The 23,895-nt window shown below is 32.9% G+C and overlaps 4 protein-coding genes and 1 non-coding gene across 5 annotated transcripts; 3 read left to right on the forward strand and 2 right to left on the reverse strand.

The window, feature by feature from the left end:
* The first annotated feature begins 1,834 nt into the window (after positions 1-1,834).
* LOC100796226 (putative 12-oxophytodienoate reductase) lies at positions 1,835-7,273 on the forward strand. Its single transcript, NM_001354842.1, has 5 exons — positions 1,835-2,012; positions 2,126-2,266; positions 3,223-3,353; positions 4,872-5,054; positions 6,305-7,273. The coding sequence occupies exons 1-5, from the start codon at positions 1,933-1,935 to the stop codon at positions 6,964-6,966; spliced, it is 1,197 nt and encodes a 398-aa protein (NP_001341771.1). The 5' UTR covers positions 1,835-1,932; the 3' UTR covers positions 6,967-7,273.
* A 3,646-nt stretch (positions 7,274-10,919) lies between these two features.
* LOC100796758 (12-oxophytodienoate reductase 3) lies at positions 10,920-13,161 on the forward strand. Its single transcript, XM_003542310.4, has 4 exons — positions 10,920-11,166; positions 11,250-11,380; positions 11,973-12,155; positions 12,280-13,161. The coding sequence occupies exons 1-4, from the start codon at positions 10,958-10,960 to the stop codon at positions 12,921-12,923; spliced, it is 1,167 nt and encodes a 388-aa protein (XP_003542358.1). The 5' UTR covers positions 10,920-10,957; the 3' UTR covers positions 12,924-13,161.
* A 569-nt stretch (positions 13,162-13,730) lies between these two features.
* On the reverse strand, positions 13,731-13,812 carry TRNAS-GCU (transfer RNA serine (anticodon GCU)). Its single transcript has one exon. It is a non-coding gene; the product is annotated as a tRNA-Ser (tRNA).
* A 1,527-nt stretch (positions 13,813-15,339) lies between these two features.
* LOC100784057 (germin-like protein) lies at positions 15,340-16,179 on the forward strand. The gene is made up of 2 exons (XM_006595280.3): positions 15,340-15,348; positions 15,427-16,179. The coding sequence occupies exons 1-2, from the start codon at positions 15,340-15,342 to the stop codon at positions 15,955-15,957; spliced, it is 540 nt and encodes a 179-aa protein (XP_006595343.1). The 3' UTR covers positions 15,958-16,179.
* A 553-nt stretch (positions 16,180-16,732) lies between these two features.
* On the reverse strand, positions 16,733-22,615 carry LOC100797284 (O-fucosyltransferase 35). Its single transcript, XM_003542311.5, has 9 exons — positions 21,929-22,615; positions 20,921-21,061; positions 20,691-20,763; positions 20,526-20,596; positions 20,355-20,443; positions 19,719-19,851; positions 19,058-19,290; positions 17,514-17,990; positions 16,733-17,386 (listed from the first exon to the last, which is right to left on the reverse strand). Exons 1-9 carry the CDS (start codon positions 22,397-22,399, stop codon positions 17,194-17,196), a joined length of 1,881 nt encoding a protein of 626 aa, XP_003542359.1. The 5' UTR covers positions 22,400-22,615; the 3' UTR covers positions 16,733-17,193.
* Positions 22,616-23,895: the final 1,280 nt, after the last annotated feature.

Below are 23,895 nucleotides of genomic sequence, written 5' to 3' on the forward strand. Positions count from 1 at the left end.
TTAACAAGATTTGATAAATGTATTTATATTTTTTTTTGGCGCAGAACGATTATTTCTATTATTGACAAGCAAATAGGATTACATCAGCCACGCTTTGATTTTAATTAGTGTAACACTATTAAGGAGCATTAATGCCGTGTATACAGATGCTATGATGAAACACAATATCTATAGCACTTGAACCAGTTAAGTTTTTTTGTTTTAAAAGTGGGTTGTGAATACTTATGATTAGAACTGTCAAAAACAAGAACAAGTTATTTATGACTTTTTCCTTTCTGTTAAAAAAACTATCAAAATGATTAGAAGAAAGCGTTATTTTAGTGAAAATTGTGGGCGTAAGAGGTAAAGAAATTTTGTATGTGGTTGTAAAAAAAAAGAGGAAATTTTGTATCAATAGTCAAAGATTTTGAGAATATTATTTTAACTATTATGTCTGGCAGAAAAATTATACACACTAAAATGATTTTTAGAATTAAATAAACAATGACCATTGACCCGCCCCCCAAAATAAACTGAGTTGGTCTCATATTATTTGGGTTCACATATGGATGGCTGGAGTCCGAAGTCCAAACCAGTAACTCAAGCCCAATTCTGTATACTTATTTTCAATATTAATTCGCCTATTCCAATATATTTAAAGAACCAAAATGAAGTCTTACCTAGATTTAACTCGCATTATTACATCTGATGTCAACGTATCCGAAGGGGCACAATGCTCTGGTGTATTTAATTTTCTTCAAATGTAAACAAAACATTAGTGTTAAAAAAATTATATTGTTTGATTTGAACGGTAATGTATAATAATTTTTAAAGCATAAATATAGGTAAATAAGTAACATTCAAATTAGAATAGAAGTTGGATCCCGCCAAATAAAGAATCAAAATATAGAAAATATTTTATTAAAATGGTTGTATTGAAAATTATGAGAGGGTATTATCACACTTTTCAATAAAAAAAAATGTACTTTTAACTATTTAGCAACTATCTTTAAGTACTTATTAGTATTTTTCCAAAAAAAAAAGAAGAAGCGACTATATTTTATCATATATAATGAATATTATATTGAATAAATGATAATTATCTTATGATAAAGTTTTTTTTTATACACAATAATTAATTATTATGAGAGGAATGAATGGTGATTAAGTTTACCTTTACCCCGAAACTTAGGAAAGGCAAAAGCCTATATTAGAGCAACAAGTAGAGACTGTTGGTATTGGAAGAGGAAAGTAACAGGAGAAAGAAAAACAGCACCGGTCCATCATAGAATTGACCAGGTGGAAACATGCACGCCAACATCATGCTCCACTACTAGTAGTATGTGATTCTGAACCCATTACCCGTTCCATTTCTTTTTACTTTTAAGCCATCACCGTCCACTCACCCTACGAAGTCCAATTTATTTTAATTTTTTCTTTTACTTTGGATTTAGTTTTTATTTTTTATTTTTTAAAATTCATTATTTATTTTTTTAATTTGATTATCTAATTTTTAAAATTAATTTAATTTGATCTTTATCATCTAAATTAATTTAAGTGATTTTACTTGTCTAAATTTTATCCTATCGTTTAAATATATATTTTATGATAGTTTAAAATTGTCATTAAATATAATTTTTTAATATAATTGGTTCAGTGTAGATGATAATATCAAATTAAATTAATTTTAAACACAAAAAATTAAATTGAATTTAAAAAATAAAAAATAAATTAGTAGAGATAAAGTAATTTAATATAAAATTAATTAAATAAGAGATTGAAGCACGTGTAGAGATAATATTAATCACGTGGAAGGAACAGTCAAAGCAGCAGCATATAAGAATCCTTCAATAATTGAACATCAGGGACTCCCTCTTCTTAAGTTGTTCCTTCACCTTTCTTATATTCAGGAAAGTAAGATCATCTGCATCGCCGACGCTTCCAACAATAACAATGGCCGATAATGCAACAACGCAAGGAAGCAACACCCTATTTTCTCCTTACAAGATGGCCAAATTCAACCTCTCTCATAGGTCGTCACAGTCACACGCACTTTTCATTTAATTCTCTTGATCTTTACAATTTTCTTAAATCTATTCATTTTTACCCACAAACACATGAGCGATCTGACTTGGATTTTGTGCAGGGTGGTGTTGGCTCCTATGACAAGATGCAGAGCGTTGAACTGGATTCCACAGGCAGCGCTTGCTGAATACTACGCTCAAAGATCAACACCAGGTGGATTTCTCATCAGCGAAGGCACCTTGATCTCCCCCACTGCTCCTGGGTACTTTACCAATCTCTTTCCATTATTATTCTTTTCAACAATATCATAATAATATATTATTCATAATTTCATGTGTCTATATGTTTTTTTTTCCATCTCATTTACTTTAACTGTTGGTGGGAATATTATTTGTTTTATGATTTTTAATTATTAAATAAAAAAAATCACTTCATGATTTATAATGTTAAATATGTAATTCACTTTTATTTAAATATTAAAATATTATTGATTGCAAGACTGTGTAAACATTAGTCAATTGATAAAACATTTATTCCTTGTGCTTCAACGCAAAACTGTTTGTTTTTGTACTAAGTCTAAAATGCTCCTCTTTTTTTTTTTTGCCTTAATGAGATTGAACGGTCAAACAACGCGTCCTACGGTGGAACGAGTTCTACGTGGGTGCTGCTCGTGTTTAGTATCTAATATCGATAAATATTAATTATTAATTTTTATTTTTTTAATAAAATGGATTGAGCCCACAACATTTTTCTTATATTTTTTAATCACCCAAAAAAACCTTATATCTCCTGTGTACCATTGACTGCTGCAATTAACAGACTTTTATTTTTGTGTAATTGTTAACGGGCTAAGAAAAAAAAAGTTAAAGATGTATCAAGTAAAAGAAAAAAAAAAGTAGAAGTAAAATTAAATGTATACAAATTGTTTCATGTTGTATGAAAACCGATTTCGTAAGCCATTATTTTTAGGTAATAATTAAAAATAAACAATTTTTTTCATTATTTAAAATTCTTGTAAATTTAATCAAAAAGTATTTTCAATTTTCTAATCATTATTAAAAAATAATGATAAATAAAACCGTTAAAGAAGGAATACATTTTGTACTTATGGAATACTAATTTCTTTGTAATTATTCATCTTCATTTAGTATTTTCTTTAAGGTGTGATTAGTTTGGTCATGGTGGGACTGTTTAGTGGAGTGGTGGTTTGATATACAGGTTTCCCCATGTTCCCGGGATATATTCAGATGAACAAGTGGAGGCGTGGCGAAACATAGTGGATGCCGTGCATGCCAAAGGCAGCATTATCTTCTGTCAACTTTGGCATGTTGGCCGTGCCTCTCATCCAGGTAACTTGCCCCTAGTTCTCATGCACCCAATTTTGTGTTATTCTGGTCCTACTCCTCTAGGCTCTAGACCTAACCATTCCCTTTAAAGAGTAAACTAAGTAACTTTGATAATTGATAAAAAAAATAATCAATCACTAATATCTTGTAGAAAAGCGTCAGTGACACATTCTCAACATTTTTTTTAACATACATTTCGTCAAAAAGTTCATTCAATGAAAAATGAATTGAAACCCATCAAAATTTATAATTTTTAATATATTTTAACCAATAATAAAAAATATGTTAGGAGTGTTAGAGATAGGGGAACAACATAAAGAATGAAGTTTTGTCTTTTTACATGTTCAACTCTTTGAGTGACATTTGTATTTATTGTTGTATTTTAATCTTTATATTTTTACATGTACATTATGCATAATCATGTAGAGGTAAGAAAATTGTTTTAAAGGTAGAAACTTCTTCAATGCATAAAACTTCTTGTTTTAATCGATTACACAAGTGTTTGTAGCTTGCAATGAGATTCTCATTCCAGATACGGGAACCCTTTAATCAATTAAAATGATAATATAATTGATTACTTCTTTGAAACAATCTATTAAATTGACTATTTAATCGGTAGTTATAACTGTTTTCTCTATAAATAACCACATTATGGGCTAACGTTTTTGAAAAAGAAAAAGAAAAAGAGAAAAAATTGAATATTGTGTGCGACTCTTTGTTTTTTTTTTAAGCTCTCATGGTGTTTTTTGTGTGAAAATCTAATTCAGTTTGGATTAGATAACCCAATCATCTTCTCTAGATAGAGAGTAAATCGATGCAAAAATTGGTGTATATCTTTTTGAGAAAGAATTTTAACAATGGATTTTGTGTGAAGGGTAATACAAAGAATTTTAACAATGGATTTTGTGTGAAGGGTGATACTATCTTTGGAACAAAAATTAACTCTGATTATTTTTTTAGTTTGATTTGATTTAGAAATCAATTCACTCTTGTGAGTTCATCATCTTTTTTCAAGGACATTGTCTTATAAAATACTTTTCTAAAGAAAAAATTTAGGTGCAGTTTTTTTTAATCAGCATAGTTTGTTAGTATTGTTAGAAATGTCGGGAGGATTTGACCCACCACCTTTTCCCCTTTCCTTCTCCCTTTAGGTGCAGTTAGAAATGTCACCATTGAACCAATCTTATATCTCCATATAGGTGCAGTTCTTTAAGTATTTTTAATGTCAATCAACAGTTTGTTTTAATGCAAATATACATTACATCATTAGTCATTACTGAGATGAAATTCTAATTTTTATTAAAAAAAGCTCTAAATTTTTTTGAGAAACTGCACTTAAATTGTGTTCCTTACTTAACTCACTCTGCTTAACTTTTAGATTTTGGCATAGCTGATTTTAATGAATTGCACCGAAAATTATGATTTGTTATTTTCTTGATGTTACATTTCCTTTTCAGTTATCTGTTTGTTCAGTGATTCACTCATTTTGCACTTTCATTGATTGCTTTACTTGTGAAACAGTGTATCAACCTGGTGGAGCTCCACCAATTTCGTCCACCAGCAAGCCCATATCGGCGAGGTGGAGGATTCTGCTTCCCGATGGGTCCTATGGTGTGTACCCAGAGCCTCGTGCACTTAGCACTTCTGAGATACCTGAAATAGTGCAGCATTATCGCCAAGCAGCAATTAATGCAATTCGAGCAGGTTAGTTTCTTGAATTCTTACTAAATATTCTGAATTAAGATTATGTTAATGTATGTGTTGAAATGCAAGTGTCTTTAGATTGTCATTATGATATTATGTAAAATGTGTTAGAAAATAAAACAAAAATGAAGGAAAATAAATACGAAGAAGATGCACAGTGTTGAATTAAATAACAAAATAACAGTAGCAAATTAAATTTAATTGACTGCACATGAATAATGCATTATGTAGCAAATTAAATTTAATTGACTGCACATGAATAATGCATTATGACATACGATAAGCACAAGGGAAAATAAATTAGGGAAAGAATTAAATAGCCTGGTTGAAGCGCGTAAACGCTATCCTTAGAGAGAAAACGCCCCCTGCACAAATTCTGATTGCGCTGCGAAAGGATCCCCGAACGAACACCAATGCTCTCATAAAAATAAGGTTTTTATAGGAAAAGAAAGAGACAATCTTTGTTGGGAGTATATTCTTTTTAGAAAAGAGGGAAGAGATATATATATAGACATTTTGCATTAACAAAATATGACCGTTGGAGGTATGACCGTTGAAAAATCAACCTACAGTTATCACAACAAACATAACAAACTAATCGACTCGTTAAAACAAAATTTTAAGAAAATCTAAAATAAATATTTTATTTTATAAAATAGAATTAATATATATTTATAAATTTTAAATTAAAACACAAATATTTACCAACAAAATGTGTACATGATCTGCTTCCATTGCCTGATGTATTTTCCTTGTAACTTCTAAGAAAATTAAAGGAAGAGACATGATGGTGATTATATGCTGCGTTTTTAATTCTCCTTTCGTCTCATTTTTAAGGACTTTATAGTAGATTCCAATTCCAAGTGTAAAGAAAAGTAAAGTTGGCCTATCCACTTTTCTTTTTGTACAATGGTGGCAATACATTATTCAAAATTTCCACCACTAGCTGACTCTACTGGGTTAAGGTTGGCCTGGCAATGCATCTTAGTGTTATGTTCTTAGCACATATAATGTTGCATAACACCAGTTTCAATGCAGCTGGATGGAGATTAATTAGTCTACAGATCTATTGCTGTGGAGTTCTTTAGATTACTAGCTTGTGTTTGTGGGTTTGTTAAATGGAACACAATTCAAACCAGTTTTTAACATTTAGTTTTCAGAAGCTGAAGACAAAAAAAACTTTACCATCATTAGTTGTTGTTTGGCCATTATTAATTACGCATATATGATCGAATGTGACATATATACAGGTTTTGATGGAATCGAGATTCATGGGGCACATGGGTATCTCATTGATCAATTCTTAAAGGATGGAATCAATGATCGAACAGATGAATATGGTGGATCACTAGCAAACCGGTGCAGGTTCCTAATGCAGGTGGTTCAAGCAGTTGTTTCTGCTATTGGTGCGGAAAGAGTTGCTGTCAGAATTTCACCAGCAATTGATCACCTTGATGCCATTGATTCTGACCCACTTAAGCTAGGCTTGGCAGTGGTTGAGAGACTCAACAATTTCCAGAAAGAACTGGGCAGAAAACTCACTTATCTTCATGTTACTCAGCCTCGATACACAGCTTATGGCCAAACCGAGTCAGGTAGACCTGGGAGTGAAGAGGAGGAGGCTCATTTGATGCAGAACTTGAGAAAGGCTTATGAGGGAACATTCATGTGTAGTGGTGGCTTTACTAGGAAGTTGGGAATGGAAGCTGTAGCTGAAGGCCATGCTGACTTGGTATCCTATGGTCGACTTTTCATCTCCAATCCAGACTTGGTTTTAAGGCTTAAGCTTAATGCACCTCTTACCAAGTATAACAGGAAGACATTTTACACCCAGGATCCTGTTATAGGATACACAGATTATCCTTTCCTAAGCAAAGAAAGTGAGACAAAGGAGCCAAGGGCACGCCTTTAACTGTAATGTTCTTTGACTTTTTGAATAGTCATATTGTCGTCATATGTATAATTAATTGGAGTATCCCAATCTCAAGTGAATGTCTTCATTATGAAAATCTTATTGCCTGTATAGTCATCTATATTGCCTGCAAGCTGCATCTCTGTATTTATTGTTGAATTACGTTGTATAATAATTTTAATCCAATATCTGTCTGTCCCTTCTTAATATAGGGGACTATGTTTCTTTTTTTCTTTTTTCAGCAAGAGATTAATGATGTAACCAATGAAACCTGGGAAAATTATAATGCTATATAGCTTCTGTCTCAGTAAAAGCTCGATGCGGTCATGTAATTTTTTTTTGTAGATTCAGGTTATCTATATTTAATATACTTTATTGGTAAAGTAAGTATGTAATAACGTTAAGATCTGAAGTATGGGTGTAAGGAGATTGCACTCAACCCTTGAATTCTCTAACTCAATCGGACCCAATTATATTTTTAGAGAGAGTTAAGTCATTAGGATGAACTGGATTGAATTTTTTTTAATGCACTCAATTAGATTTCTTTTTTCTTTTAAGCAAAGGTAAATTTTATTAATACCACTTAGTTTAGCACAAGAAGTGCCTAACAAAGCCAAAAGCACCTTACATCGGATTGATCAAAATGACAAAAAAATAAAAAAAAATAAAAAAGAGTGCACTTAGTTGGAATTGGGTTGAGTAACATGTCCTTGAGTTTCAAACCGGTTCTAACCCAATCCCAATCCAACCCGATTACATATATACTAAAAAATAATATTTGTCTAATTTTTTCTAGACAAATGTTAATTAATACCTTTTGGATATTGTTTAAATAAATAAAAGGAATTTTTTTTATTGAGATGCATAAAAATACGTTATTCATAACTTTTTTTACACTTCCTTATGATCTTTATGATAAATATTTTCTCCTTTTAATTTCTTAACTAATATCTTAAGGCATGTTAACAGAATCCTTCTTCTTTTAATTTCTCCTATTATTATTTTTCATTCTATGTGTACAATTGAAATAGGATTTCACTGTACACTTGTATACCAACAAATTTTCGTTGTTGGCCCAAGATCCCCGACCACCTCAATCACCATCCAAACTCATTGACAACAACATAGATTCAACAAGAACAACATATTCAATCACAAAACTTGCAACAAAAAATGGGGGCAAGGGGTGTGCGAATCTCAATATGAGCATTGACATTGGTGGATCGTGCACAATGGACGAGAATGGGTCATGCTGCAATGGTTGAGGATGAGGGTGGGGTCACACACAATGGTGGCGGATGAGGGTGGGGGCACGTAAGGTGGTGTGAGTGTTTTGCATTTGGATTGGGGTGGGGGAGACATTCAAACTGAACCAAACTATTCGTAAACTCAGACTTGATCAAAAAAATCAAAAACCGCTTAAACTGCAAAACAAAAAAAAAAAAACACATTTTTTGTGGTTTGATTTGGTTTGTTATAAAAAACTGAAACAAACCAAATAAATTGCATATTATAACTATATTATTTTTTATTGTGATAATTGATGATAAGTATTAAATAATTTATTACTTTTTCTTTGCTTTATAACCAAGATGTATATTTTACTTTCATATGTTAAAAAAGAATGTATTTATATTGTTAAAAAAAATAGTATTAAATATCAAGTGAAACACAAATATGTTACAAAAAAGAGTTAGTGATATTATTTTATATTAATGCTAAATAAAAGTGAAAATAATATTTTTTAACTAAAATATTTTTTAAAAAAATTAATAAAAAATAAGATTCTTTTTTTAAAATAATATAGCATAATAATTATGTAAGTTTAGTTGATAAATTTTAAATTGTGATAATAGAATAAAAAATAAAAAATGGTCAAAATCCCAACCACAAAAGTTTGATTTAGATGTTATATTTAAACCGAACTAAATCCAACTGTAAACTATATTTGAGATTTCAAACGCAACATCTAAATTTGTTTTGTTTTAGATTTGTTTATAATTTAAGTATAATATACTTACTAAAATCTGTACATTTTTGTTTATAACTCTTCGTGGTGCAATTTGTGGGAAATGATGGTTGGAATCTTCCTTTAAACAAGAGTTATTATATAAAATATGTTATGTTTTGCTTGGTTTTGAAATCAGTTTTAACATCTTAATGTGAAATGTTGTATCTTATATTAATTTTAGTTCTCCTCAACTAAGTCCTATAATGTTATAACTAATTATAGTATACATTTAATTTTACAGTTTACTCGTGTGTTCACACGGTTACTGATCTAGTTTTATCTACAAATCGAATCAAATCACACTACAAACACTTTTGAATCTAAGGAGAAGGGATGGAGGTGTAAGTATTTGGTAGGTGGACAAAACAGGAATTCCACAGTGGTTGGTTGTGTCAATAACAATCTTACAAGGAGAATAGATGTTCCATGATTCACAAGATCAAAAAGCCCACAAAATCCAGTGGTTAGGCTGGCCCATGGACAAAAAAATTCTTAGTACATGCAATTATATAAAGCACTCTATTTGTAGTATAAAAAAATGCAATTCAAATCAAATAACAGGAATTTTTTTTATTGAGGTTAAAATAACAGGAAGTTAATTAAAGACCGGTTTGCAAGCAATTCGGTGAGGCATTGCGTCACGAGTTGCCAGAATAGTCACAGTAGACCATAATGTCAATGTCACTGATGGGGAAAATGCATCGGTTGATTTGACCAGAATAATGAATCAGGTCCTTACTGTAATGGAAAATAATGAAGGCACCGGGTGGGAAAAAGACAAAAGTCAAAGGAAGAAAACAGTGGGAAAGAAAAAAGCTGCAGTCACGTGATATATTTTTATTTAAATTTTTTAATTAAACTATTTTTAGTCATTTCAATTTATTAAGTTGGACGGTTAAGATTTTACTCTAACTTTTTTTCCCACCATGATTTTAGTCTAGCTTAAACACCTGCAAAATCCATCTGAATATTAGAACTTAATTTTTGGTTTGATGTATTTTTTGTTTCAACTATATATATTATTCAAGATAAATTGTGCAAGACTAATTATTATAAAAAATGCCGATTCAAATAGAAAGTGAATCTTATCCCCCTCCCTTCTCTATCTATACATAAGTTCACTGCTCTTTTTTTTTTCTCCAACTTTTCCTCTAAAGAAAGAGAAAAAACTAAATCAAATATTGGTGTATTTTTTGTTTAAAAAATTTGATAAAACATTGACGTTAAAAGAATTACTTTTTTGAAGGGTAATGTATAATCATGTTTAAGCATAAACATAGGTATGTACTTAAAAAATTTAAGAAATTAACAATGGATAAGTTATTTACTTTTTAAAGAGATTTTCTTTAAATATATTTGACTCAGCTTCCTATTTTAAAAACAAGGATAAAAAAGAAGAGAAAAAAGTAAAGTCAAACACTATTGTATAATATTTCTTTTCAAATTTTGATTAAAAAACATTTAAAATAATGTATAATAATTTTTAAAGCACAAATATAGGTATGTTTTTAAAATTTAATAAATCTGCTATGTTTAAAATTTCTATTATACTAAAAAAGGTAATTTTCTTATTGAATTTGAATTCAAATTTTTAGCGTAGTTTTTTTTATTTTTTATTCATTTATTAATTAATATCTTAAAAATATTATCAACTAATGACTCTTTTAGGATAGGTATTAGTACGAACCAGGAATTGATCAAGAGTTCCATATAAGGGTAGGTTGAGAGTTCAGGCACGTTTCTTTCAAGCAGTTTTTTGAGGGATGAAACTTATTTTGTCACCCCCAATAACATCATGCATGATGTCATGATAGGCAAAAGAATAGTATTTTGGCATTAATAATACGAAAGATGACATTTTGAACGTGGCAAACCGACCACACGTACGTGGAATACCCACTATGAATCCCATGCATTGCAGTATATATATAACAAAGTTGATTGCATAATTCAACATATCTCCCTCTTCTTAATTCAACAATGGCAGATAACTCAATTAGCTTATTTTCTCCATACAACAAGATGGGCAAATTCAACCTCTCTCATAGGGTGGTATTGGCTCCCATGACCAGATGCAGAGCGCTCAATGGGACTCCACTGGCAGCACATGCTGAATACTACGCTCAGAGATCAACACCGGGTGGATTTCTCATCACTGAAGGCACCTTGATCTCTCCAACTTCTTCTGGGTATTTTATTTCTTATTCCTTTACAGATCCAAGCTGTGATTGATTAGTAATTAAGTGGTGGTTTGATCACATGCATGCTGCAGGTTTCCTCATGTTCCTGGAATATACTCAGATGAACAGGTAGAGGCATGGAGAAATGTAGTGGACGCCGTGCATGCCAACGGCAGCTTTATCTTCTGTCAACTCTGGCATGTTGGCCGTGCATCACATCCAGGTAACAATATTCATCCATGCCCCTTATTCTAACTCTCAATTTAGTGTCCTTTATTTTAGATTAATTTTCACGTAACTCATTTTAATCGTTTATGATAATAATAATAATAACAATTTCATGACTTTTGCATTCTATGAAAAATTGATTATTAAATCTTTGTACATTACACCTTTGCAAAATCCATCTTGAGTCTAAAATTTATTTTAGATTGTTTTTCACATATTTAGTTTCATATTTTAAAAAAATTAAAATTAATTCTGAAATAAAATAACTTTAATTAATTTTTGGATTGGATAAAAAAAATATACTGAATTTTATTTCAAAACCAATTGTAACCAAAATTATACAAATATAGATGATACGGCTTCAAAATCAATTTTATTAAAAAACACATCCAAATCCACAATTAATATAAACCAAACGGGTTGGTGGTGAATTCCATTCTTAATTTTGCACACAAATATGTGCATATATCATATATAACATCCTTAATTATGTTTTTGATATGATATGACATTCAGTTTTCCAGTAATCTGTTTGTTCATGCACTCATCATTTTGCACTTTCATTGATTGCTTCACTTGTGAAACAGTGTATCAGCCTGGTGGGGCTCTACCCTCTTCGTCCACCAGCAAACCCATATCAGACAAGTGGAAAATTCTCATGCCCGATGGCTCCCATGGCATCTATCCAGAGCCTCGTGCACTTACCACTTCTGAGATATCTGAAATAGTGCATCATTATCGCCAAGCAGCTATTAATGCAATTCGAGCAGGTAATTCATTATTACTAGTTAATTTGTTTCACTAACATCTACTAGTACTTTTTTATATTATTTCTTACTATTAAATTATCAAGGCATGCATATACATATATGATGAAATGTGACATATATACAGGTTTTGATGGAATCGAGATTCATGGAGCACATGGGTATCTCATTGATCAATTCTTAAAGGATGCAATCAATGATAGAACAGATGAATACGGTGGACCACTAGAAAACCGGTGCAGGTTCTTAATGGAGGTAGTTGAAGCTGTTGTCTCTGCCATTGGAGCGGAAAGAGTTGCTATCAGAATTTCACCAGCAATTGATTTCAATGACGCCTTTGACTCTGACCCACTTGGGCTAGGCTTAGCAGTGATTGAAAGACTCAACAATTTGCAGAAACAAGTGGGCACAAAACTCGCTTATCTTCATGTTACTCAGCCTCGATTCACACTTTTGGCGCAAACCGAGTCAGTGAGTGAAAAGGAGGAAGCTCATTTCATGCAGAAATGGAGAGAGGCTTATGAGGGAACATTCATGTGTAGTGGAGCTTTTACTAGGGACTCAGGAATGGAAGCTGTAGCTGAAGGCCATGCTGATTTGGTATCCTATGGTCGTCTTTTCATCTCCAATCCAGACTTGGTTTTAAGGCTTAAGCTCAATGCACCTCTTACCAAGTATAACAGGAACACATTTTACACCCAAGATCCTGTTATAGGCTACACAGATTATCCTTTCTTTAATGGAACAACTGAGACAAAATTAAGTAACTAGCTAAGGCCATGCATGCCCTTTAATTTTAATCTCCATATGGCTTTTTGAATAATAATGTTCATAACATTCAAAACTCTTCAGTTGAGTTTATCCTCAGACAAACAAATTAAGTGGTTCATTCACTTGTTAGGGTATTTAGATCTTAGGTTAATTAGTCTCCGGCATTTTGATTTCATTTCAATTTGTATTCAGTCTTTCATTTTGAATAAAATAATATTAAGTTTTTTGCCTTAAAAAATATATAATTAATGGAAATACTCTTGTTTGACTATTGTACATTTCAATTTCTCTCTAAACCACCTGTTATCTTCTTTCAAGCTCTCGTATGAAATTAACTATAGTAAACTGTTAAAAGATTAAATAAAAATTACTATCTTAAAGGAAATTAAATTTAATAATTTTCTATAAAGAATAAAAATATAGAGACAGACAAGTAATGTCTGTCCTTCTGCTGGTACGTATAGTTAGAGTTTTCTAATCTCAACTGAATGTTTTATTATAAAACTTTTCCTTATATACTTAAAATATATTGCCTGACGTAATACTACTTAAACAAATTAATAATCTATAATTGCTGCAAGATGAAATTTTTTATGAAAAAACATTATTAGCAGGTAACAAAATTCTAGTATGAAGTTTTTATTTATTTTGAAAGAGTGACACAAACACTGTATCCTGTTATGGGGTTTTGGAGTTCTTGAATGATTCCGGTGAATAGGGTCACAACGTTTGGTTTTGGACCTTTGGCAGATGCGTAAGATAGCAAAGTAGTTTATTGTACCAATAACAAATAAAAAAAATGCTAAACGTCGCCTGAGAGATTCGAACTCTCGCGGGGAAACCCCATGTACTTAGCAGGCACACGCCTTAACCACTCGGCCAAAGCGACTAACATGTTATTTGAACTTATTCTCATTTAATTATAACTTTAGTCATAATATCTATCAGTCCATTCTTAATATAGTGAACTATCTTTTTCATTTTCAAGCCCGAGATTAATTATATAACAAATGAACCCTTGCAAAAATATGAGGCTATTTGATATTTCTCTGTATATTCTCGACTAAGGCAATCTATTATTTTTTTAGATTCAGATTAATTTAGATTAATTATTTCAATAGATTATAGATCGTTACAAATGAATCTTTTTTACACCATTTATACGTATAAATCGATATAAAAAATCATACTCGTAAATTTAAATGTAATTAAAAAAATGATATTTTAATTTTACAATGATGAAAAATGTTAAATTTTTTAAAAAATAAAAAACATATTGTAGTCTAATAAATATACCTCTCTTTCTAACTAGTCCTAATTGAATGTGGAAAACACTGTGACTTGTCCAAGACATATTAGTGTTATAGTACATGCACTTGTGGTACATGTACTCAGTACTCCACTTTTCCCTAATTAAGAAATAATTTATACATCCTCTACCTCGACGTCCTGATTTTTTATTTGCCTATTCAATCAATTTCTAATGTCAGTTACCGCATTATGATTTTCTTTCTGCTAGACAGTGGAATCACAATTTTTTTTTTAACTCAATGGATTTGAAAAATGTAAGACTTAGGTAAGGAACGTGCATGGCAGCTCATCAGTAATTTGTACACATGAGAAGCATACACCTTTTTCTTGAGAGGTCTATTTTGGGTTCATACATCTTTGACAATTTAGCAGTCATGCAATGGTTCTCTTGGCAATATCTCATAGACACAATCGACAAGGACATTCATGCTATGACAATGAAAGTGATATCAAAGCCACCTTTTTCTTGATTTTGGTAGGGAGTGAATGGCCACTGTTGATTCGTCAATGAGAACCTTATCCTTAGTATTTTTAGCATCCAACAAAATTTTTATGTAGCAGCTAGCTTTGCAATTGTAGGAGGGACCATTGACCAAGAGCAAGAGATGCTAAGATTATTAAATTACATGAAGATCTTTCATTCTTCAGTTGCATGTCAGGGGACACAACAAGTAGACTTTTTTTTGCCAGGTTCCCTAGAAGATGGGGGAATTTAAGGCAACCGCATATATATGTCCTTGCTTAATATCCACGCTAACACGCAAACAAGGCTTGCAGAAGGGATAGCTGTCAAAAAGTCTTTTTATGCCCTTAATTTCTTTCTTTTGCAATGTGGACCATATGTTCTTCATTTCTTACTACATATCCTGTACATATGGATAACCTTTTTTTCCATTCTTACTATAATAACACTGGTTTGGTCGTTTGGTAAGTGGAAAAGTAAAAAAGGAATGTCCTTTCTTGAGTTGGCTCATTTGGATAACATAAAGAGTAAGTGTACAGGATCTCAAATATTACATTTTTACTTTTACCCTTAAACCTCCGGTGCTTCTACTGTTATCTCTATTCCTCCATTACTAAGTTCTGCATAAATATCAATATCACCATGAGCATGGTTGTTCAATGTTCACTTAAGACATATTGAACCAGAATTAAAAAGAACCACATTAACCAGAAAGAGATTTAAGTTTAGGCCAGTACCAATAATCACTCATGCAAGAAGCCTGCAAAGGTCACAGCAGATGATTTTGCTTACAGTGGCCTTGGCATTGCTGGTAACACCTCAAACATTATCAAAGCTGCAGTGACCCCTGCATTTGATGCTCAGTTTGCTGGTCTCAACGGCCTCGGCATTTCCGTGGCATGTTTGGACTTAGCAGCAGGTGGAGTTATACCACTTCACACTCATCCTGGAGCTTCAGAATTACTTGTTGTAATAGAAGGGAGGATCCTGGCTGGATTCATTTCTTCTGCAACACTGTCTACATCAAAACTCTTGGGGGATGTTATGGCATTCCCTCAAGGTTTGCTTCACTTCCAAATCAATGCAGGTAAATCTTCAGCCTTGACAATTGTAAGATTCAGTAGCTCCAATCCTGGTCTACAAATTTTGGACTTTGCGTTGTTCAAAAGTAGTTTCCCCACACCATTGATAGTACAAACCACTTTCATTGATGTTGCTCTGGTGAAGAAGCTTAAGGGTGTTCTTGGAGGCTCAGGCTAAATCATGGGAAGTTATCCATGAAAGAGACTGAACTCAAGCATATTGCCTATTACCTTTAAGTTTATTTATCTCCTTGGTCTACAATTTGGATTTAGTATGCATGTGTAGGTAGGGCTCTTCTTTCTGCAAACTTTGTAGTTGAGTAATTAGACTTAAGCTGATTTGGTTGTTGTTGTTGTTATGTTTATTGTTATCAAGTTTCAGTTGAAGGCAGATGATTTCGTACTTGAGAATATTGAGCTATGAGATGAATTTAATATGTGGTCTTTTCTCGTGTATATTTTGTACGAGTAACGACTGTAAAACATTTTTTCTAGCCCACTTGCAGTTTTAAATTTGCTTTTTCAAAAAATCTATGAATCCCACTTCTTATTAAGTAGGTCTTACAAATATTTTATGCAATAATAAGGAATGTTTTGTTATCGTATTTTTTTTTATAAATTTGATATGAAATGGAGCAGATGTTTGAATTTGACCCAGTTTTTTAAAATAAAACACATGGTATGTCTTCAACTCACAAGGAAAAAAGAAATTCAATAAGCTGTTTATGTTTTTTATGGATACATCACTGTTGAGCACATGGGGTGATGTATTATAAAATAACTCGTATTTTCACCATACTATTATTTGATAAAATTTATATAAAGACGTTACTTCATTTAATGAACTCGATATGAATTTCACACGACAATAAACAATATATTAAAAGAAATATTTTAAAGAGTACATTGCTAGTATTACTCTTCTAAAGAAACCTGTTTGAAAGAACTTCAGATCAATAAAAACTAGATTTCTATTTTTTCATCTTATTGTACAACAAGAATACAACTTATTCAGTTCCATCCCCTTGCTATTAATACAGGTATTGGATAAAATATAATCAATAAAGAAAGAAAAAAAATCATTCAAAAGTGTGGTTAGAGAGATGAGGTTTGCTTAAAAACGCATGGTGTTTAATTTCTATTGTATTGACAGTGGTATATTCTGGCCTGCCCGTGCTTGATCCTTAAATTTTAATATTGTAGCTAGGAATCTCAGTTTCTTGCCCCCACCTTGGTCATTTGTCACCTTATCCCAACAGTCAGACAATCAATAGCACCTTACCAGATAGCCCAGCACATTGCTATCTCCTCAAGGCAGAAGGATTAAAAAAATATCGCAGCACAGCCACAATGTCTTTTGATAGCATTTGCAGTGCCATCATAAGACAGACAATCTTCAGGGGAGTCTCTACTACTATCTTGTTTCACAAATACATCCTGGTAGAGGATTTGCATAAAAACTTTCCTCCAGTTTTGGAAATTCTCCAGTCTCCCTTGGATATGGAGCACCAATCCGGTCTGTGTGAAGCTTTTTTACCTTGGAGCTGAACTTTTTCCATGAAATTTTTCCTTCGTCCAACTGATCAACAAGTTTAACAAAATTCATCCTACATCAACCATTGAAATCAACTATGATGAGAATGAACAGGAATCAGTTAACACAGGTCTAAAATGCATATCAATAAATCATCTTGCTTGAAGTAATGAAGAAGAAATAGGTTACGAATATATTACTTGTCTGGATTGATGGTCTTCATGAAGTTTTCAAAGCGCCTATGACCTTGTACGGCCTTTGCCATATTTCCATCATAAGTGTAAAGAAATACATCACTCTTAAGGGCAACAACATAGTCTATACCAGCCAACATGTTCTGATGATTCTTGAATGAATTCAACTCTTCTTCAGAGGACAGAGAGGAATGAGAGAAAATGTTGGGGAAATCGTCCTCAAGATATTTCATACTTCCTCTTCCATATGCTTCTCCAGCTACTAGATAAATCCTGGTGTGTGATGGAAAATCCAGTGCTCTAAGTAATAGGGAAGTCTCCCTTGGAGTTAACGGACAACCTCCAAGCAATCTCCTCTCGGTCCCATTAATCTCCTTTTCCTTCCAGTGACCCACTTCATATCGCATCTGTCTCAGTTCTTCATCTTCTTCTGCAGTCAAATTGTGACTGCAGCCTGTAAATGCAAGCATATCCTTCTCATATCTATAACAAATTGCGATAGCATAAGGTTAGAGGCATAACATTTATTTAAACTTGACAGAATACGAATATCTTTTATGAGTCGAGAAGTTGAGGTCATCGATTGAGTCCAAAACTAGGGTAACGCTTGGCACTCTTATCCATGAGACAACTTAGGGAATCTGATTCAATCAGACAGTTATTTAAACTATAAGTGCATATCATATGCAAAAATATAGAAGCAGTTCAAAACATCTGATTCAATCTGAAATGCACATTGATGATTAATCAAACAGCCAATAAGCAGCAAAAGAACTGTAGGGTCCAAATCTTCGACTTTCAATAAAAAAAAGAAGTTCAATATGGAAGCAGCTCTAAACGTAAACAAAATCTAGCCATGTCCAAAATTTTCATGATCATAATCAGGAAAACTTTCATGTCAATGGGTCCTTCACCAAGAAACATGCTATTTTACTTTGATCTTATTATAAATCCATGTAGGTTCAAGTGAGAGATCACTTTTCAAGGAAATAATAGATCATTCCATAGGCTCTAAACAGTTAACACTAGATCCAGCTTGGGAAAACCCAACAACAAAAGCTAGCATTTGTAATTGGAGAGCCTAAGGCCTTGTAAACCCCACACTAGAATTTCATTCTTCCAATGTGGGGCTCAAGTCCATACCTGGCAATTGGATCCTAATATTCTACCACTAACCTTTTGACTAGTCCTAGGCAGACATTGCTATGTCAATATCACCATCCATGCTCGTTTGCAACTAAGAGATACGGTGAAAAGCTCTAATACCAATTGATAAGAATCTTGGAAAAACCATACCACAAAAGCTAACCTTTGCAGTTAGAGAATCAGGGGCCTTATAAATCCCACAGAAAAATCTCGCACTTCCAATGTGAGACTCAAATCCCGTGTCTTCCAATTGGATCCTAACCCCCACCCCAACCCTTTCTTTTCCATCTTAAGATTATCTCCCACAAATTCATATGTATGCATAACAACAAAAAGTGAGAGAGAGAGAGAGGCAGAAATAAGATCCAGCCTTATTCGTATCAAAATATTAAATTGTAACTTGCCTCAAATGAAGGGCAAGATAAGGATTTCCATTCTGTTGCATTCTAGATACCAGTGTGTTTCCAAGTTCTTCAACTGGAGCTGAATATTTCAATGCTCTGTAATTTGCACGGCATCTTAGTTTCTGTATGGAACGTGGAATGTCATTGTTATCAAGCCTGGAATCGGTATGAGTGAAATACATCACTTTGTGCTGCTTTAGGAGGGGAAGAACCTCAGTCTTATAATAAGGAACCTGTAAATAAGCATTATGTATATATTCAATTATGGTTATTAGAAACATTATGAAAAAGGCACAAAATGATATGGTGTGCATAAAATAAAAGCATTATGACACAATGAGTATGATGGTACATATAAGGCTATCATTTGATAGTGATACTTTCATATTCTTAAAAACTCAACTGGCTACCTAAAAGACCAGGTGGATGGATGACTGACTTCAATAAAAACTTCGTACCCCATTGCCCAGAGGCTCTTCGCTATGCGAAGGTATGGGGGAGGGATATTGTACGCAGCCTTACCCTTGCATATGCAAAGAGGCTGTTTCCGGATTCGAACCCATGAAACAGCCTCTTTGCATAAGAATGCAGAAATCAATTAATCAGACATATCTTTCCAGATTTGAAAAAGAAGTAATTTGAGAAGACAGGTTATGTTGACCTTTGACCAAGATATTGGAGTTTTTGGGAAAGGCTCAATTCCAGCATAGGCAGGAGGTAATTTCTCAACTATGTGGACATCATTCTTCAGCATATTAATAAAATGCTTCCAATCAAACAAATCCTTGAAGCCACTGCAAATATATTAAAACAAATTAAGTTGTAGATCACAAAAAGTATTCAACAGGAGAATGGAAACCCATCACTTGATAACAGTGATAATTTGAAAAAATGATAGCAAAAGATATAATACATAAATGAGAGATTAGGAAAACCAGACAGATCTTTCTACCAACAGTACCCTTTCCATTAAAGAAATACTTGTGATAATTGTCTAGAAAAAGATGTTGATTGTAGGATTGCAATTGATGGCATACTTCTAAAAAAGATGCTGCAAAAGTACTAAAGGAGTAAAACTATATTCCTACAACATCTGTTGCACATAATTAATCATCCTGCAGTTCTATGCTATGCCATGATTTGAACAAGAATAACACTGTATCTTATATCAATTCATAGAGATAATCACCATTAATTGAAACTGAATATTATTTTAGGCTTGCAAGAAACAAGGACACTGTACATTTGTTAAAAGATCCAATTATCTAATTAGATATTAGGAAAGGGAAAAAAAAACCTGTCATCAGCCCAGTAGGAGGTGTGATCAAGAGAAGGAAGAACAAGTGTAGCCTTCATAATTTTAGCAACAGCAACCATATCACATATCTGCAATGAAATGTAGCGAAATTAGGTTATGCTTGCCACCTAACTTTCTAAAATTTACCATAAAAAATGAACACTGCCAGACCCCAAATCTCATCTGATTCAGGCCACCATTTGCATTTACGAGAATGTAGCCATTGGTCTTTGCATCTAGTTCTGCCAAAAAAGAATGTTGAAATTGAGAAGAGACAAATCTTGGAATAACCCATTGCATGACAAGAGAAAGTTGTTTGATAATAAAACTTCATACTTTTGTGATTACTTGGAAGATCTATGCATTTGGTGAAATTGTCACTGTTGGGTTTGGACCAGATCCCTGAATCCTGAATAAAAAGCAAACTTTCATAAACAAAGAGGCAAAGACGTATCTTTATAGGCCTATAAACAACCATTTTCTTTTCATGGAATATGCTTCATTGTTTTATTTGAGAACCAAACAAAATTAAGTCTAAAAACTTGAGATACACATTTGAGACTTACTTCAGTCATGGCAGTATGGCTCCCATCTCCTGTTGCTACTGTTTTTAATGTTCGTTCAACATCACTTGCTCCCCCCCTATATGCATAACCAAGGGAGCTTTTGTCCATTAGATTTAGACTAGCAATGGAGTCAGATAGTTCCTGATAAAATGGTAAAATAATTTACTATGTAAGATAGGAGATGCAAACACCACCCCACACCCCCAAAAAATATAGTAACACAAAAGAATACATGCACATAGTTTTGAAATCAGATCGTGATATATCTACTTCTTATTCCACCCCAGATATCTACATAGGCTATTTTCACAATTGGTGCAATATGAGTTACTCACTGTCTTCCGTAAACAGCAATAAATTCACACCCTGGTGCACAAGACGAGACTTCCATCAAGTGCATAAACTCAATTAAGTCGTGTAAAACTGTGGGACATAAATGATACAATATTCTGCAACAGTTTAGAAAGTGGGGCATTCCCGCCTCTATTCCAAACAACCCAGTTGCTCAAATAAAACCAGATAGTTCCAAACACAAAATTAAATTACCAAAACTCACTAAAGGACCCCAGTTTTAGAACAAAGCATTAGCACTAGCATGTTCATTCACAAATTAAAAGCCGAATAAGAAATCCCACATTTTGCAAAATTACATTTTTCGCACCTGAGAATTGAAGATTTGTTATAAATAGCGCCAAAATTTCAACAACAGATGTCTAGATCAGATGAAACTAAATCTAGTTTAAGGAACTAACGCAAACTTTCTGCAGCTACAAAAATAGATCCACAAGAAGCATAATAAAATAGACAAAGCCCCCACCTCCAGACAAACTTATGGATAATAATAATAAAAAAAAAAACACTCAGCAACTCCGAAAGTTAAAATTTTGACACCAGTCTTCCAAAAACTTGATGAACCGTTATCTCACTAAGAATCATAACATCATCAATAAATGTCGGTTAACAGTTGCCAGCTGGCAGAGTAAGATACTATGAATCTATGATGCTAACCTTGTTGGATTGAGTTCTTTCAATAGCAGATCCAAGCCAACCGGTGGCACATATCTTGAGAACACCCATGAACAAGCACACCCCACAGAACACTAAGAACATCCAGTGCCCAATTTTCTTCCTTTCCCTCAACCCCAAATCCTCAACGATGGATGCTAGGGGCTTCTTCAGCAACCCCCTCACGTGCACTCTCTGAGTCACGTGATGGTGGCTGTGCTTCCCCACCGGAACTCCCTCCGACGCTTCCTCCGATCTGGGCGAGTTGATTTGAAGCTCAACTTCGCCGGCGCCACTTCCGCCGGCGCCGCCGTGGGAGGTGGTGGCGGCGGTGTTGGCGGCGATGTTGTTGTTGTTACGTTTGAAGGAGTGGGCGCGGCGAGTCATTGGACCCGAGAAACGCGGGCTGTTGACTCGCTGGGAGACCCCATCGGAAGTGTTGTGATGGTGATTTGATTCCGAGAATATCGCCATTAGAGTTACAGTGAAGCTTTTTTCTGCAAAACTTGTATATTTGTACTAGTAATTCATTTTCTTCTCTTTCTCTCTCTCTTCTTTATTACGCGTCCCAAATTCGGGACATATGCACTCCACTGCTTCAAAGATTGTTCCTGGTCCTTTCTTTTCTACTTGTGTTGGAAAAGAAAAATTAAAAATAAAATGTCTCAAACTTGAGGATGGTAATCATTCGTGTTTGTGATAATTGACATGACTTGCTACTTATAATTAAGGAAAGGTGGTAAGTTGTGCATGTCTGTTTTAGGATGTAATTAATAATAGTATAACTTGAGTTTTCACTCTAATTTTTAAAAATATTAGTATAAATAACCAACAAGAATTGGTTTAATTGGTAAAAATCATCTTTCACCAAATATTTTTTTTGGTAAGAATCATGCTAATAATCTTACAAGAACACAATTGGAGTCAACAACAGTTTGAGTGTGTTTGGTAAAATTAATTTAATTGCTCAAATTAACTTATAAGTTAGTAAAAAAAATGGAATAAATTTACCAAGTGACTTATCAAACATACTTTAGATTCTATGATTTAATGTATAAATGCTTTTTTAAAAAAAAAATAGTAAAGAAAGGGAAAAAATGGAAAGAAAGAAAAATAGATAGGAAGTTAAATTATTTGGGAAAACATAAGAGGGGGAAAATGTAAGAGTTATTTTTTCTCTTATTTGATTGTATAAGAAATATGATAGAAAGAAAAAAAAATGTATATACAATGATATAAAATATCTCTAACACGATATTTTCATTTTACAAAAAGCAACCTTCCCAATGCTTTATTTTCAATTACTATTAGGGACGAATAAAAATTATGATGAATAAAAAAAATTCTTTCCATTCTTATTACAAGAGCAACCAAATAGATTTCAAGAGTTTTCATTTCTCTCGTATATATTATTTTCATTTTATGAACAAAGAAACCAAGTGGTAAAGTCTGCCTTGTTCCTGGTTAAGCTTCAAAACTTAATTAACAAAGCCAAACTTTTTTGTGGAAAAAAGTTATAAATAAATCTATGTTAAAATGTTGTATCATTATTCGTATTCACGGAAGAGAGAGGTTTATAAGCTTTACAATGTGAAAGCAAATAATAGATTGACGCACAATTTCACTAGTTAAACTGATTTATTTATTGATATAGTTTTCTAATCGTTGATATTTTCTTTTTGAAAACAGGTCTTTAATAATGTCGGTGAATGAATGAATATTGAATGATATAAAAAATCTAAGAAAATAAGATTTTGGAACCGGAAATGCTACCTGTTATTGACAAGCATTAATGGATTGTTAATCTGATTCTGAAATTATAGTATCGCGTTGTTAGCTGGATATATAAAAAAAGCTTTCACGCACACAAGAAGGATTGGTGTGCGTGAAATAATGGACATGTATTTTGACTGCAGAACAGATATTGACTTAAGCAATCGAGTTCAAAGCAATTTTGAAATTTTTACATG

This window comes from Glycine max, chromosome 13 (assembly GCF_000004515.6).
Source record: "Glycine max cultivar Williams 82 chromosome 13, Glycine_max_v4.0, whole genome shotgun sequence".
Lineage (NCBI taxonomy): Eukaryota > Viridiplantae > Streptophyta > Magnoliopsida > Fabales > Fabaceae > Glycine > Glycine max.

What these genes read in the sequence shown, in the direction of transcription:
- LOC100796226 (NM_001354842.1), top strand. Translation starts at nt 1,933, where the DNA reads ATGGCCGATAATGCAACAACGCAAGGAAGCAACACCCTATTTTCTCCT. An exon ending in TGGCCGTGCCTCTCATCCAG is followed by an intron (nt 3,354 to 4,871) that starts GTAACTTGCCCC and finishes CTTGTGAAACAG; the next exon opens with TGTATCAACCTGGTGGAGCT. An exon ending in AATTAATGCAATTCGAGCAG is followed by an intron (nt 5,055 to 6,304) that starts GTTAGTTTCTTG and finishes ACATATATACAG; the next exon opens with GTTTTGATGGAATCGAGATT.
- LOC100796758 (XM_003542310.4), top strand. Translation starts at nt 10,958, where the DNA reads ATGGCAGATAACTCAATTAGCTTATTTTCTCCATACAACAAGATGGGC. An exon ending in TGGCCGTGCATCACATCCAG is followed by an intron (nt 11,381 to 11,972) that starts GTAACAATATTC and finishes CTTGTGAAACAG; the next exon opens with TGTATCAGCCTGGTGGGGCT. An exon ending in TATTAATGCAATTCGAGCAG is followed by an intron (nt 12,156 to 12,279) that starts GTAATTCATTAT and finishes ACATATATACAG; the next exon opens with GTTTTGATGGAATCGAGATT.
- LOC100797284 (XM_003542311.5), bottom strand. Translation starts at nt 22,399, where the DNA reads ATGGCGATATTCTCGGAATCAAATCACCATCACAACACTTCCGATGGG. An exon ending in TCCTACTGGGCTGATGACAG is followed by an intron (nt 19,852 to 20,354) that starts GTTTTTTTTTCC and finishes ATATATTTGCAG; the next exon opens with TGGCTTCAAGGATTTGTTTG. An exon ending in AAGACCATCAATCCAGACAA is followed by an intron (nt 17,387 to 17,513) that starts GTAATATATTCG and finishes TGGTTGATGTAG; the next exon opens with GATGAATTTTGTTAAACTTG.